Consider the following 13,249-nt stretch of genomic DNA (forward strand, 5'->3'; position numbering starts at 1 on the left):
TAAACTCATGTTTACAATGTTTACTGAGGGAATAAATCAAGAGAGAAGTAGAGTCATTTTCTCATAGACTTCTATACAACCAGAGGAGTCGCCCCCTGGTGGACACTAGAGAGAATGTAGGTTTTAAGTCACTTCTACATCGGCTTCACTCAGCAGAACCGGATGTTGCCGTCTGGTCCTAACGTATACCAATGACCAATGACAGAGACAGCCATGGCGTTATGTTTTCAAGTTGTCCGTCCGTTCCGTTCTCGTGATCTGTATCTCAGGAACTTTATTTAATTTTGGCACAAACGTCCACCTGAACTCAAGCATGAACTGATAAGAATTTGGAGATCAAAGGTCACTGTGACCTTACGTCCGTCCCGTTCTCATATCATCTCGGGAACACCTGAAGCAAGTTTCTTCAAATTTGGCATAAAGTGTCAATTTTGGAATCAAGGATGAACTGATTGGAGTTTGGAGGTCAAAGGTCACTGTAACAGGTTTTTGGCCATAACTCAAGAATCCATATGGTAATTATGACAATTTCAGCAAAATATTTAAAATGGTAAAATGATGACATTTTGGACAGACAAGGATGTAGACGACAACAACAACTACAAGCTGTTTCATTCTCCGTTACATTATCAGATGTTCTCACCGTTACTGTATTACAGGGAAGATTGAGTAGCCCCCCTGTGTTCGTCAGGAGGGAGAGGGAATGTGTTCCAAAACCAAATGTCTTCCTGTGAGCCCCAGGGACCTCCTGTCCATCCATCAGTAAGCTCATCATCAAATGTAGTTACACTTCACTCTAAGAGGAGGCTCGAAACTGACCTACACAACATCTAGAATAATGACTGAAACAAACAACTCTGTCTCAGCTGTGATGAAGGGATCTCCATCATTCATACAAGCCTGAACATGTGCTCCAGTAATTTCAAATCTCAAAGATTTTGTTCTGCATAAACCTCTGGCCAACAATCACGAGTTTGTTCTCCCTTTGCGGTTCTATCTCCTCCCTCTCCTGCTCCCCTATATAAACCCACACTACAGTATTCTGCACACAACCCCTCCCCACTGCCCTCCTGCAACACTTGTTGTGAATTTCTTACACATTCTCCTGGAGTCGTCCCACACACAAAGGTTTTTAATTCACATCGCAGCTGACATAACTGAGGTAAGGGAACTTTTGTTTTGATAGCATAGTGTGACAATCTGTGTCAGCATTTTATTATATATATATATATATATATATATATATATGTATATATATAATGAAGCATATCATCCCTGAGGTTATTGTGCACGTTAGATGCTCTGGGTTAGAAAATATCTGAAATTGAGATAATCATGTTTGAAGGATCCGTGTCGTTTCCAGAGTTGTGGAAACATGACGGGCTGCGTGGCTTTGGTCTTCTGCGTAGCAGCCCTGACTGCATGGAGAGTCACTGCAGGTAAGACTGATACACACAAGCGTGTTGGAACATGGTTCACTTGGATCATTGCATCACATTTCTATATAAATATATATATGGACAGAAAATTGCAGCATATATTTGTTTACATTTTTTCTAAACTGCTACTATTCTACTCCTGTCCAAAATATAACTTTTTTTCCAATCTGCTCAAAACCTTTGAGTCTGCAGGTTGGCATGTTCAGTGTGCTGTTGCCAGCTGTGTGCTTGTGGTTGTTAGATCAGGAGGTGAGGTTTGTTATTCCAGCCCAGTATCTCTTGGAATCCGTTCATATTGGACAGTTTGCACGTCCTAATATACGTCCGTCTTTGTGTCTTTGCAGTAGTGTCCTTAAGGTGTCAAAGTGGAGAGGGTGTGGAGGTCTGGGTGGTGGATGGGGCCTGTAGCGCATCAGATTTTGAGTCCTTTCAAAGAACTGCACTTACTTTTTGCACGTCTAAAAAGATCTTTGACCAAAGGTTCTGAACATTGGCATTAACCATTACTCATGTATATTATCAATGACATTATAGAGGGTTTTACAAAATCGTTCAATATCAATGTTGTCTGGATAGGATTTTGTTGTATTACTGAACAAAGTATATTTCTGAAAGGAAGAAAGCTTTTTTGCACCTTTTTAAAAAATATATAAAAAAGGATTGTTTCAAAAAATTCTTTGATTTATATTTAGGCTTCTTTTGGGTCCCACTAGTGTTTTGCCGGCATGTAAAGCACATTAATGTTTTATAATTTAATTTAAATTTATAATTTGAGAAATTTCTGTGAAACATTTCATCCAGTTAGTCGGCTTACATTCTGTAAATCTCCTCCAGAGCCTCAGTTAACTGTCTGCAAAGTCAAAGCCAGCGGGCTCTGGCTGACCCATGAGACCGGGTCCCGCTCCCAAATGATTCTTCATATTTGGCTCCCTGCCCTGCTGGACTGCTGGGAGTCCCCGTTTCTCACCAGTGGAGGGGCTACTGCCTTGCTGAGGTCCAGAAAGCACTGTGATGCATCAATTAACCATGTTTGAGGGGGGTGGGTGATATACTGACAGGCATCTCCGCAGATCGTAGCTCCTGCCGTCTTCTCTGGAGGAGGCTGATGGGGTGTCATGGGCTTTATATAACCCAGCCGGGCCTGCTTTTGTTATTGCATGCATTTATGAGGAACTTGCACCCCTGGCACCTCCGCTACCCCCCCCCCCCCCCCCCCCCCCCCCCACCTCCCCCACCTCCTATCTGTGACCAAGCCCGGCCGGGCATGTTAGGGCCCGCTGGACACGCTGTGAATAGCATTGGTCACAGTTACAGCAGAAAGAAAACAGTTCTGGGTGTCATGGGTAATGTCAGGGGATGGGATGGGGGTTTGAAATCCTGCTGGGATTACACAGAGGGGGTGGGAGGGGGGCGGGTAGACTGGGCCGTCAGTAGCTCAGCCACCCCCCTTGTAATACCTTGCAATAGTCTCCTCAGTACTTCTCTCTGGGCCTTCTGAAAAACAACCAACAACAAGACGCTCATTGTCCTCTGGTTGGCTGTTTGGCTGATTTACTGCAGTGGCTGAGAGAGAAAAACACATGAAGACTCAAAGCAACAATGGGCTTCATTAGGCTTTCAGAGGCCGTTCTGCACTTAAGCTTGAAGACATGAAACCCAACTGGCTGAGACCAAATCCTCTCATCTTTGTGCTGCCATACATGCTCCATTACATTTGACTTGCCTCAATACAGGAATCAAGACATTTATTGTGGTGCTTGTTTTCTCCCCTCCCATTCTAGATGCCAAGGAGTTATCCATCACCACTATAAAGGTATTCTCTCTTTGAGCCTCTCTCGACACCAGAATAACAAGGTGGCAGTGGCCTTGTGCTGCCGGGACATATTAACTCTTTATTTATTAACTTTAAATAGTTGTGGTTCATCACAAGAAGCTTCTTATTTTTGTAGTTTGGCCATGATTTCTATAGTGATTATAAAAGACCACACAAAAGTGGCTGAATATCTAAAGGGCAGTCAGACGATCCCATTTTGAAATTCTTCCAGAGATAATGGTCTGGATCTTGAAACCAGAAAAATGAAACTTGCAAAATTCAGGAAGCGAGGTGATTTGCATTGGGAACGAGTAATATTATATTTGACTGATTCTTCCATTTGTTTCAAGAAAATGATAATAATTGGGGGTACATGGGGGGTAAAAATGACCATGTGACATTATCATACAACACAGGATTTTCCTTCATTTTTAATACATTCTGCTCATAAAAATTATTTAATCTGAAATATGACAAGTCAAGGAGTATAAAAATGGAGCGTCAACCATGTTGGGTACATTGTTATTGTTTACAAATCTTTTATACTTCCATGTCCTGAAACCTATAAATGACCTGTTAGCCGTGCTAGGCCTAGCATTGGAATGATCGTGTACTCATGACTAACAAAGTTGACGTGACCCGACTGGGATCACTGGGAAAATATCCGTTCCCATAAATATATTTTAAAGCTCTTCATGTTTAAGCTTTGCAGTCGTGGATAATACTCTGAAGGAATATTTTAAGCTAAACCACTGATTGTTTTCATTTAGAAAGCACATCACTTTTGTACTTTCATAACTACGTGAAATGGATTACAGAATGACTCCACAGACAAAAATCACTTGAGCAGAAGAACATTTCCGCAGTGAAATGAATAACTGAATTATCCTTTAAATACTGCTGCAGCTGGTTGCACACTGCACATCCTGTGAACATTACACTGTGATTGTTAAACGTTCTTTCCCTGCTCTTTCATCAAAGCACTGCATGAATACAAAAAAATCACCAACAAATGTTCACCCAAAGCAGCAATTTGATCTCATAATTGATTTCCTCTAAATACAAAGAAAGAAAAAAAGAATCCTCATCATCTTCAAAGCCTGGTATCACCTTCACCCGTTTGTTCTGTTCTCCTCAGCAAGAGCCGTACGCCATGAGCCGCGGCTCTGAGCTGGAGGGCTACTGCATCGACCTGATCTCTGAGCTCTCCAGGGAGCTGGGCTTCCAGTACAAACTGAACCTGGTGAAGGACAACCGCTACGGAGCCGTGGACTCCAGCGGCACCTGGACCGGCATGATAGGTGAAATCATCAGAGGGGTAAGAGTGCAACCGTCCTGGCTCTCCTTCAAATGTGATGCAGGACAAGTATGTTAGAGTATGTACAGTGACATGCTGTCTGTAATTCCATGTTTAAACAGAGAGCTTATGTACACGTTGTCATGTAAATCAAAGTGTATGGATATTTAGAAATAGCTCTATTTCTAAAAGGATCTCTTGGTCTGCTTATGGGACCATGTGGGATCCCATTCTGAGAAATGTTATGTTAAGACAAAGGTGCCCTCAGTAAAACCTGATATGAAAACCTGTGAATGGAGACCAAAAGGTGATATTTATACAATAAAATATTATATCAATAAACAAAACTTCATGAAATAGATATCCACGTTAATATATGGGGTGCAATTTATAACCAAACCAATTCATTAAAATAATAAATATTTAAAACTCAGGTCAATAGCGTGAGCCATTTAAAATAATAGGAATAATATAACATTTCATTTAAGTTTAATAATTTATTCTCTTATTTTAGTATTTATTGTGTTTATTATATATTACACTTTATTTTGTATTTTTTAATTGAATAGTTTGAAGGTGTTTTGCCCGCTGGAAACAGTTTCATCAGATACTTTGTTTTGGTTTTGATCTCATGACAAACATCAGTCCTGACACAAACGTTGTTGAGGGCAAACATACAGTATCTGACTTGAGTGATATGGACCTATTGTACAAGTGAATGAGTCTGTAGTCTGATACGTCTCTGTCCCTGCATCAGGAGGCCGACCTGGCGGTGGCTCCGCTGACCCTCACCGCGGTCAGAGAGATGTTTGTGGACATGAGCACCCCCTTCATGCAAACGGGAATCAGCTTCATCCTGCGCAGAGACTTGGCCTCCGAAGAGAGCAGCTTCAGTCTGCTGTCGCCATTCTCCACCAACATGTGGGTCGGCATCCTCATCGCCTTCCTGCTGACAGGTCTCTGCATATTCCTGGTGGGCAGGTAAGAGCCCCCCAGAGAAGGGGTTGTTACATGCATTGTTTTTCTCCAGTGTACGGTAGAGACAGGGTTGTGTACCGGGACATGTCTTCAGTTTATATTCTACAGTTACAGACAAATTACACAAGATATGTTTAGTGGGGATTTTAACATTTGTCATTATCTTCAAATATGAAAACCGTATGAAGTAAAATGACAAAAAAACTTTTTTGGTGTCTAGTCAAATACAGAAAACCAGTAATGTGTGGCCAGCGGATGAATGTAAGTCAGCTCCAAAAATAACATTTGTAAAACTCAACAGCAATGTCTCTTTCCACAAATCATGACCCGGTTACTGAAGATAATCCACAGACCTTGTTGGGCGCAGTTTCATGTAGGAACTATTTCCTCTTTACAGAAGGAAGCATACTTTTATAGTCGATACTGCTAACTCAACTAGCACCACTGAGCTAGCTAACGTTACAGCTCAGCCGTGTTTACGTCTCGCGCTGTCACAAGCCTCTCGTCCATGAGCAGATGAACGCTTTCTTCTGCAAAATTCATTGTATGTGATAACCTATGTGGCAATAAACCTGATTCTGATTCTAAATCTGATTGGCCATCCAGGCAGCCCCCCGATGTTCCTAAACCATACATCTCCTCCGTCTCATTAACCCTTGAACATTATTACACGATGTTTAATGAATCCATTTCATTCATTTACTGTCATGGTCGATAGGGCTGAGTGGTAGAGTTGTTACACATCCATTTTTCCACATCCTGATGTATATTACAAAATTATAACTTCAAAAAACACATGGACTGCATTGACATAAGGCCTTTCTAGAGTTTTGTAATAAACATTAAGACACTCTTCGGCATGTAGACTGCAGGGGTCGAACTCCTGATCTTCTGATCAGTGATGACTACTTTACTTCCTGACGAACAGCCTTTAAACCTCCTCCCAGTAACTCCACAGACACCAGAGTTATATATCAGACACCGTCTTGTTGCTGCATGTGGTTCTGAGGCCTGTGTGTGTTTTTTCTCCTGCAGGATCAGTCCCACTGAATGGGCTGAGCCTGACACAGAGGAGCACAGCTTCACATTGCTGCACAGCTTCTGGTACATCACAGGAGCTCTCACCCTGCAAGGTAACGCAGCTGTCTGCTAAACTGAACCACAGAGACTCACACACACTGCTGGCCGTCTCTCTCTTTACTCTGTCAGAGAATCAGCTGCACTGCTAACCTTATTATTATGCGGTATGGCCTTGGACAAATATTTCACAACTTCAATGTGCAAAAACTCTCAAAAGCCAAGAGATGTTTAGAATAAAAACACAAAGTTAGTGGTGGAGCCGAAACAATCAGCATCTTATATTTTAGATTCACAGTACTGTAGTGTACCATTATCCTCTAGAGTGCATTATCTATTTTCACAGTCCCACAATTTATTCAATACAACTGAATTGTTCCTCTACATCATTTCAAATAACTGTATTTATTTCTTTTTGCTTTGTATAATCTTAAATGAAAATACTTTCTTTTGTCACGGATGATAATTTCATTCTAAATTCAAGAATAAATCAAATTCAGTGATGAACATATTCAATGTGGTGATGTTTTGGTAAGCGTCATGCACTATGCGTTACTTCCTTTTACATCGTCAGCGGGCCGGAAAAGAGGACATTTTGTGTGAATTGTGAGTCAGAGGAATCATGACATAATGTAATACTCTACGATAATGACACCAGTGAAGCTCGTTCGCATCGTGAGTATGAAGCTTTTAAAGGAGCAGGTTAAGTCCTGTCACATGACTGCTGGTCTGTGTCCCCTCAGGTGCTGGTCCTCACCCCAAAGCTCTGTCTGGACGTCTAGTCAGCGCCATCTGGTGGCTGTTTGCTGTACTGCTTCTGGCCTGCTACTTTGGAAACTTCAACTCCATGTTGCACTCCAACGACAAACACGTCTCCATCAAGACTTTCGAGGACCTCGCGAACCAGGACGTGATGGACTATGGCACCGTCGAGGCTGGATCCACCATGTCTTTTTTTAAGGCACATTCCTAATGAGTTAATAGTCATTACAGCAGATTCTGTGACGTCTGAGTTTGATATAGTGTAACAGGTTTTATTTTTGCAATGTTTTGTTCCCCAGAATTCCAACAACCCCATATATCGGCGCATCTACCAGCACATGGAGCGCAAGAAGAGCTACGTGTCCAGCATGGAGGAGGGCGTTCGCCTCGCCGAGGAGGGAAACTTTGCCTTCATCGGTGAGGCCGTGTCCTTGGACTTAGCGGTGGCTCGCCACTGTAAACTGAGCCGCTCAGAGGAGGCCATCGCTATGAGAGCCTACAGCATCGCGGCACCTCTGGGTGAGTGATACGGCCTCAAAAACGGGATTTAAACCTCTCCAATTTTTTAAGAGAGAGCAAATTTTCTTATTGATTATGCCTGTGTAATGCCTGTGTATTATCAGTGACTTTTTGGAATTCATGAATCAAACTGAAACTCTACTCCCCAGAGTAAATTACACCCCGATTTAGCTTCTACTATTGATATGATATTCATTTCAGGACTTAGATCATATCTGAAAGGGTTTACTGCCATCTTCCATCACTGCCAGTACACCACAGAGGAAGAGAGAGGAGGAGGGGGTGGACATGAGGAGACTGTGATGGAGAGTGGACATTCAGAACATTAACACTTTTGCCTTCAGACGTTGTGAGACAACACGTTTAATGCACTAGGTCATTTTGAAGTGTACTTCAAGGACCAAATATAATATTCATTTGAAACCACAAGACGCCGCCTGGTGTTCTTTGCTCCTTCAGCAGTGATTCTCCAGCCCAGGGACCTCCAGCCATCCGTGACACTTGCAATAAATTATTTTCTATAACATATCTACAGATGGCGACCATTTGTGCAAATAAAACAAACACATTGTGTGCAATACTCCCACCCCATAAGCTTTGGGCCAATTGAAACTCACATGATTGTGATACACAACAGTAAGTTCATTATCTTGAAGTTGAAGCACTGACTGAAGGTCAGCTTTAAACTGGTCATTTTAACTGTCTAGATGCATCAGGGCTATGCCAGTCTTGTACTGTTTTCTGAAAGCTTGTAAGATCAACTACTTGAAAGTAAAACTCACTTTAAAAGTATATAAATGGTACATGATTCAAATTAAAATGGGTTTCTGTTCATCACTATGAAACAGGTCTGAAGTATTTCGGTTGAAAAGTTTTACAATACAAAATGGTTCCAATGGCATCTGATGGTTGTAAGCGTATTCGGTGTTACGATAAAGACGGGGTCCTTGGAAACTCCCTTGTAAGTGGTCCCTGCTCCTCTGTCGTAAAGTACTGTTATTATGGTAAGGATGGTGTCTGAGAGAGGCGAATGGCGGCACCATCATGTTGCTCTTGGCGGCTCTCGTTACTGCACTTTTGTTCTTGTAGCTGAATGAGAGCAAAACCGTGCAGCCATGATCTGACATCTGATGGAAAGTCTGAAACCAAAACCATGGAGGACGTTACAGAAGCACGTTAGTTTTGGTTTCGGAGTAAGACATTAATCAGCCTCTCTTTGATCCACCAGGCTCCCCCCTGGTCAAAAACCTGACCCTGGCCATCCTCAAGCTCAGTGAGTCTGGTGAGCTAACATATCTGCGGCAGAAGTGGTGGGCCAGTAGCTGCGCAGCTGCCGGCAAGGCCCACACCTCCGAGGCCCTACGGCCTCACGATCTGCGGGGCCTCTTCCTCCTCCTGGGCCTGGGACTTGCCGTCGGGCTCCTGCTGGCCCTGCTGGAGCTTGTATCCAGGGCCCGCAACCAAGCTAAGGATGGCAAGGTGGGGAAGAGTTTCACCCAGTGTTACTTTGGTGACCCCCTCTAGCACCACCAACAGCCGTTTCTGGCTTTTACTGAAATATCCCAACACCTATTGGATGGATTTGGTACAAATATCCATGGTCCCCAGAGGATGAGTGCTTCGGATGTTTGTGGTCCCCTGACTTTTCCTATAGCGCCACCATGAAGTCAAATGTTGTATTCGTCCAATACTTTGGTTTATGACCGGATACCTGCATAACTAAAGACATTCCACCGCCGCACTTTTTGTTTAGCACTTAGCACATGTTAGGAGGATATAGTAAGCAAGTTAGTATTATCAATGTAACATGTTAGCATGCTAACACAGTACGCAACAGCGATATAACTTTATATATATATATCTGCTAAAGGTCCGCATGTTAGCATTGTCATTGTGACATGTTAGCATGCTGACGTCAGTATTGAGCTCAAAGCACCGCTGTGTCCAAATACAGCCTCACAGAGCTGCTAGCATGGCTAATTTAATGTTCATTACCATTTCCTCTTTTCTTTCACAGAAATCGTGCTGCTCGGTGTTGACATCAGAGCTAAACCGGCGATTTAGCAGCAAGGGGGAGAGTGGAGAGCAAGAGGACTCAGACAAAAGCAAAGCCTGAAGGAAAGGTTTCCATGTTAGCTTTTGATAGATAGTCAGATGTGAGAAGCCTCTGTCCTGTTCCATCAAACACACTAACTTTCTTTGTTGCCATAGTAACAGCTATGTGCTGTCAGTCAGTGTGTTTTGTACTCCCCTCCAGAAAAGCTTGTTGACCACATGGAACAACTGAACTAGCAGAGCTGTACAGTGTATTAGAACAAACCAAGAGACTTAGAGTTTCTCAGTGCAAATACTAATCACTGATTTGTTCATGGTGTCATTGCATGTTATCAGATATCCACATCCCATCTCCCTACTTACTTCTTGTTGAACTATAATGGTTTTATAACAAGTTTATATTTCCTTGTATGTTCTAAATAAATCACACAATACCCAGAATTCTCTCTTTTTTCAAAGTATACAATACAACTATACTGTTCATGTTGGAAATTTGAGTACATCTTAGCAGAGCGAAACATTATCAAGACATGCAACATCAGAGACAACAATATGCAAAACAACAAAGCAGACAATCCCTTAGATTACATGTTAAAAGCTGCCCTTTTCAATATGCGTTTTGTATAAATAATGGATCCGTGAAAGGTGCCACTCAACCCTACAGAGAAAGAGCTAGAGACCTGTGTCTTTTAATGTTGCATATCTGTATTCCTATGATGGAAGTCTCTTGTACTGGAAGCTGTTGTGTAAAACACATATTGTACACAGGAAGCGCAAGCAATTGTGAATCAATTTCACCTGCTTTGGAGCAGATGAAAGCGTAAAGGGAATGGTTTTGCAGGTGGTGGCCACAAACCATTTCTTATTTTCTAGTTTTGCATTTGCAACACATTCATACATCACAAGAAAGGTTTAGTGTGTCCCCAAGCACAGTCCCAAGAGCGAGGAGGAGATACCAGGAGATGGGCCCTTACATGATGAGAGCTGGACAGGGCCGTACAAGGACAACAACCCAGCAGCAGGACTGGTACTGTATCTGCTCCTCGGTGTGAGGAGGAACAGGAGGAGCGCTGCCAGAGCCCTACAACATGACCTCCAGCTGGCTACTCATGTGCATGTTTCTGACCAAACTGTCAGAAACAGACTCCATGAGTGTGGCATGAGGGCCCGAGGTCCTCGATTGCGACCTGTGATGAACCTTGCTACATCATTTTGCTCTCGACGAATTACACAATGAAGATCAATACACCAATAAAGATTTCCAACTTGAATATTTCGTTCTTCGAAATCAGATATGTGATTTAAGGGTTCCCTTCATGTATTTGAGTAGTTAGTCAAGTTAACGTCAACCACCAGTGGCGGTTGGTGGACAATGTTCTTGGTAGGGCTGTGCCACATCCAATCAATTTCAGCAAACATCCCAGTATGATTTAATATATTATATATAATATAATAGAACATGTGTATTTATTGAGATGCCCCTATGGACCTTGTTATAGGAGGTACAGATCAGGAGAAGTAAACATGAAGTGTAATTAGGAATAATGGTGTTAAATGAAGCTATGATGAGTTTTCACTGTTAATTTACCATCTCAATTAAATGTTGATGCCTCCATGACCAAGTTAAGCAGATGAGACTGAGGACAACTATGTAGAAGAACAGATGTTCACTTAGTCTGATATGTAGCTTGACAGAGTTCTCATGTGTGCCCTGGTGTTCTCATGTTTCCTTACCTCCTCCTGCCTCACTCCCTACCCTGGTGTTCTCATGTTTCCTTACCTCCTCCTGCCTCACTCCCTACCCTGGTGTTCTCATGTTTCCTTACCTCCTCCTGCCTCACTCCCTACCCTGGTGTTCTCATGTTTCCTTACCTCCTCCTCCCTCACTCCCTAACTGTCCGTGCTGGATCTGTCTCCGTTGTTTTAAAAAGCTAAATAAGTTATTAGCATGACTGCATCCAGCTAGCCAAACCTGTCTGGTACAGCTAGTAGAGAAGCTTCATGTACTGCTTCCCTTTCCCGCTAGTCTGTTCCTAAACGTAACTAAGCTGTTTTGTTGCCTAAACTTATTTTCCTGTGATGTCGGAAGTTTATTTTGAAAAGACACTATGCATGTATGGAGTGGAAACAGACTAGCCGTCCCTGACATGGACAAAACTGACTCCAGAAGGGTCAGTGTCCCAGAGAGGGGATGGGTCCTGGGTCAGCCTGGGCTAGACTTGAACCTGGTCCGCTGCGGGACTGGCCAGACTACAGCCTCCATTCTCTGACTACTTTTAATAACATTGAGCCCTCAGTGTGAGTGTGGGTGTAGGTATGTGTGTGTGTGTTAGATACTAAAAAGATATTTTAATATGAAATATGTGACTATTCAAAGTGGTGAGGCTCGACAGCAATACTGGATTTGATTTGGAAAACATGAAGCACTACATCTGAAACGCACATTTAAGTGTGTGAGGAAGACGTTATTATGGGATGCCACTGCTCAGTTCATTGTAGTGCATACATGTGACTGTATTGTTTATGTCAGCTACTGTACAGACACTGAGTAATATATCACAGTTATCTGATCATCGACTTCCTGTTGAACCCTGTAGCATGCTTTCTTCCTCTGCATCGCCCACTGATACGATGCACGTATAAGAACTTTTGAAGCATAAGCAAGGCCTTGGAGTGAATCTGCTAACGTACAGGTTTACAGCTGGAACACAGTAGATAATGTGTTGCTGCATGAAGAGTTCACAATGAACAAGGTTTCCCAGATTCCCTAACTCTGGTTCTACACCTCACCTTTCATTGCACAGCTTGCCATGTACCCGTGTGTCCACTTGGAGGTGCTATTGGATTTCTATTGGTATGAAACTCAGCTGGGTTTGACGCGTGATAAATCCAGTGCTCATTTTCTGGAGTGCAAAGTAGTGCAGTAACACACAGCCCTCTCAGCGTGCAGGAGCCTTCCATACAAACAAGTTTGATGAACAATCACAAATATCACATGAGTGAAAACAAATGGTTCACATTAGTTGTAGCTGTAGCTGATATAATTCAGTAGCTGGCACCAATGATGTTGCAGTAAATGAAATTAAAGGTGAGCTCTGACAGGAAGCAGGAAACTGCCCTCCAACCTCCACACATCAACAACATTCCTGCACTTGCAGTGTGTAGTTACAGTATGTTCTTGGGTTAAAGTTTTCCGTGGCTGTGTGAAATGACCCACACTTGAACCTGCTAATCAGCTTCGGGAGTCATTGATTTAGTGCCGGCAGGAGAAGCTGAAGGGCTGAGGCTGAGGAGGCATGAGAGAGAGGA

General features: G+C 42.8%; 1 protein-coding gene across 1 annotated transcript; it reads left to right on the forward strand.

Annotated features, from left to right (window-relative positions):
- Window positions 1-1,375: 1,375 nt before the first annotated feature.
- LOC306710794 (glutamate receptor U1) lies at window positions 1,376-10,374 on the forward strand (the record flags this gene model as incomplete). Its single annotated transcript, XM_079179486.1, has 9 exons — window positions 1,376-1,439; window positions 3,221-3,252; window positions 4,391-4,570; window positions 5,307-5,530; window positions 6,563-6,660; window positions 7,348-7,565; window positions 7,666-7,885; window positions 9,114-9,364; window positions 9,903-10,374. The coding sequence occupies 9 exons, from the start codon at window positions 1,376-1,378 to the stop codon at window positions 9,999-10,001; spliced, it is 1,386 nt and encodes a 461-aa protein (XP_079035612.1). The 3' UTR covers window positions 10,002-10,374.
- Window positions 10,375-13,249: the final 2,875 nt, after the last annotated feature.

This window comes from Pholis gunnellus (assembly GCF_910591455.1).
Source record: "Pholis gunnellus genome assembly, chromosome: 2".
Classification (NCBI taxonomy): domain Eukaryota; kingdom Metazoa; phylum Chordata; class Actinopteri; order Perciformes; family Pholidae; genus Pholis; species Pholis gunnellus.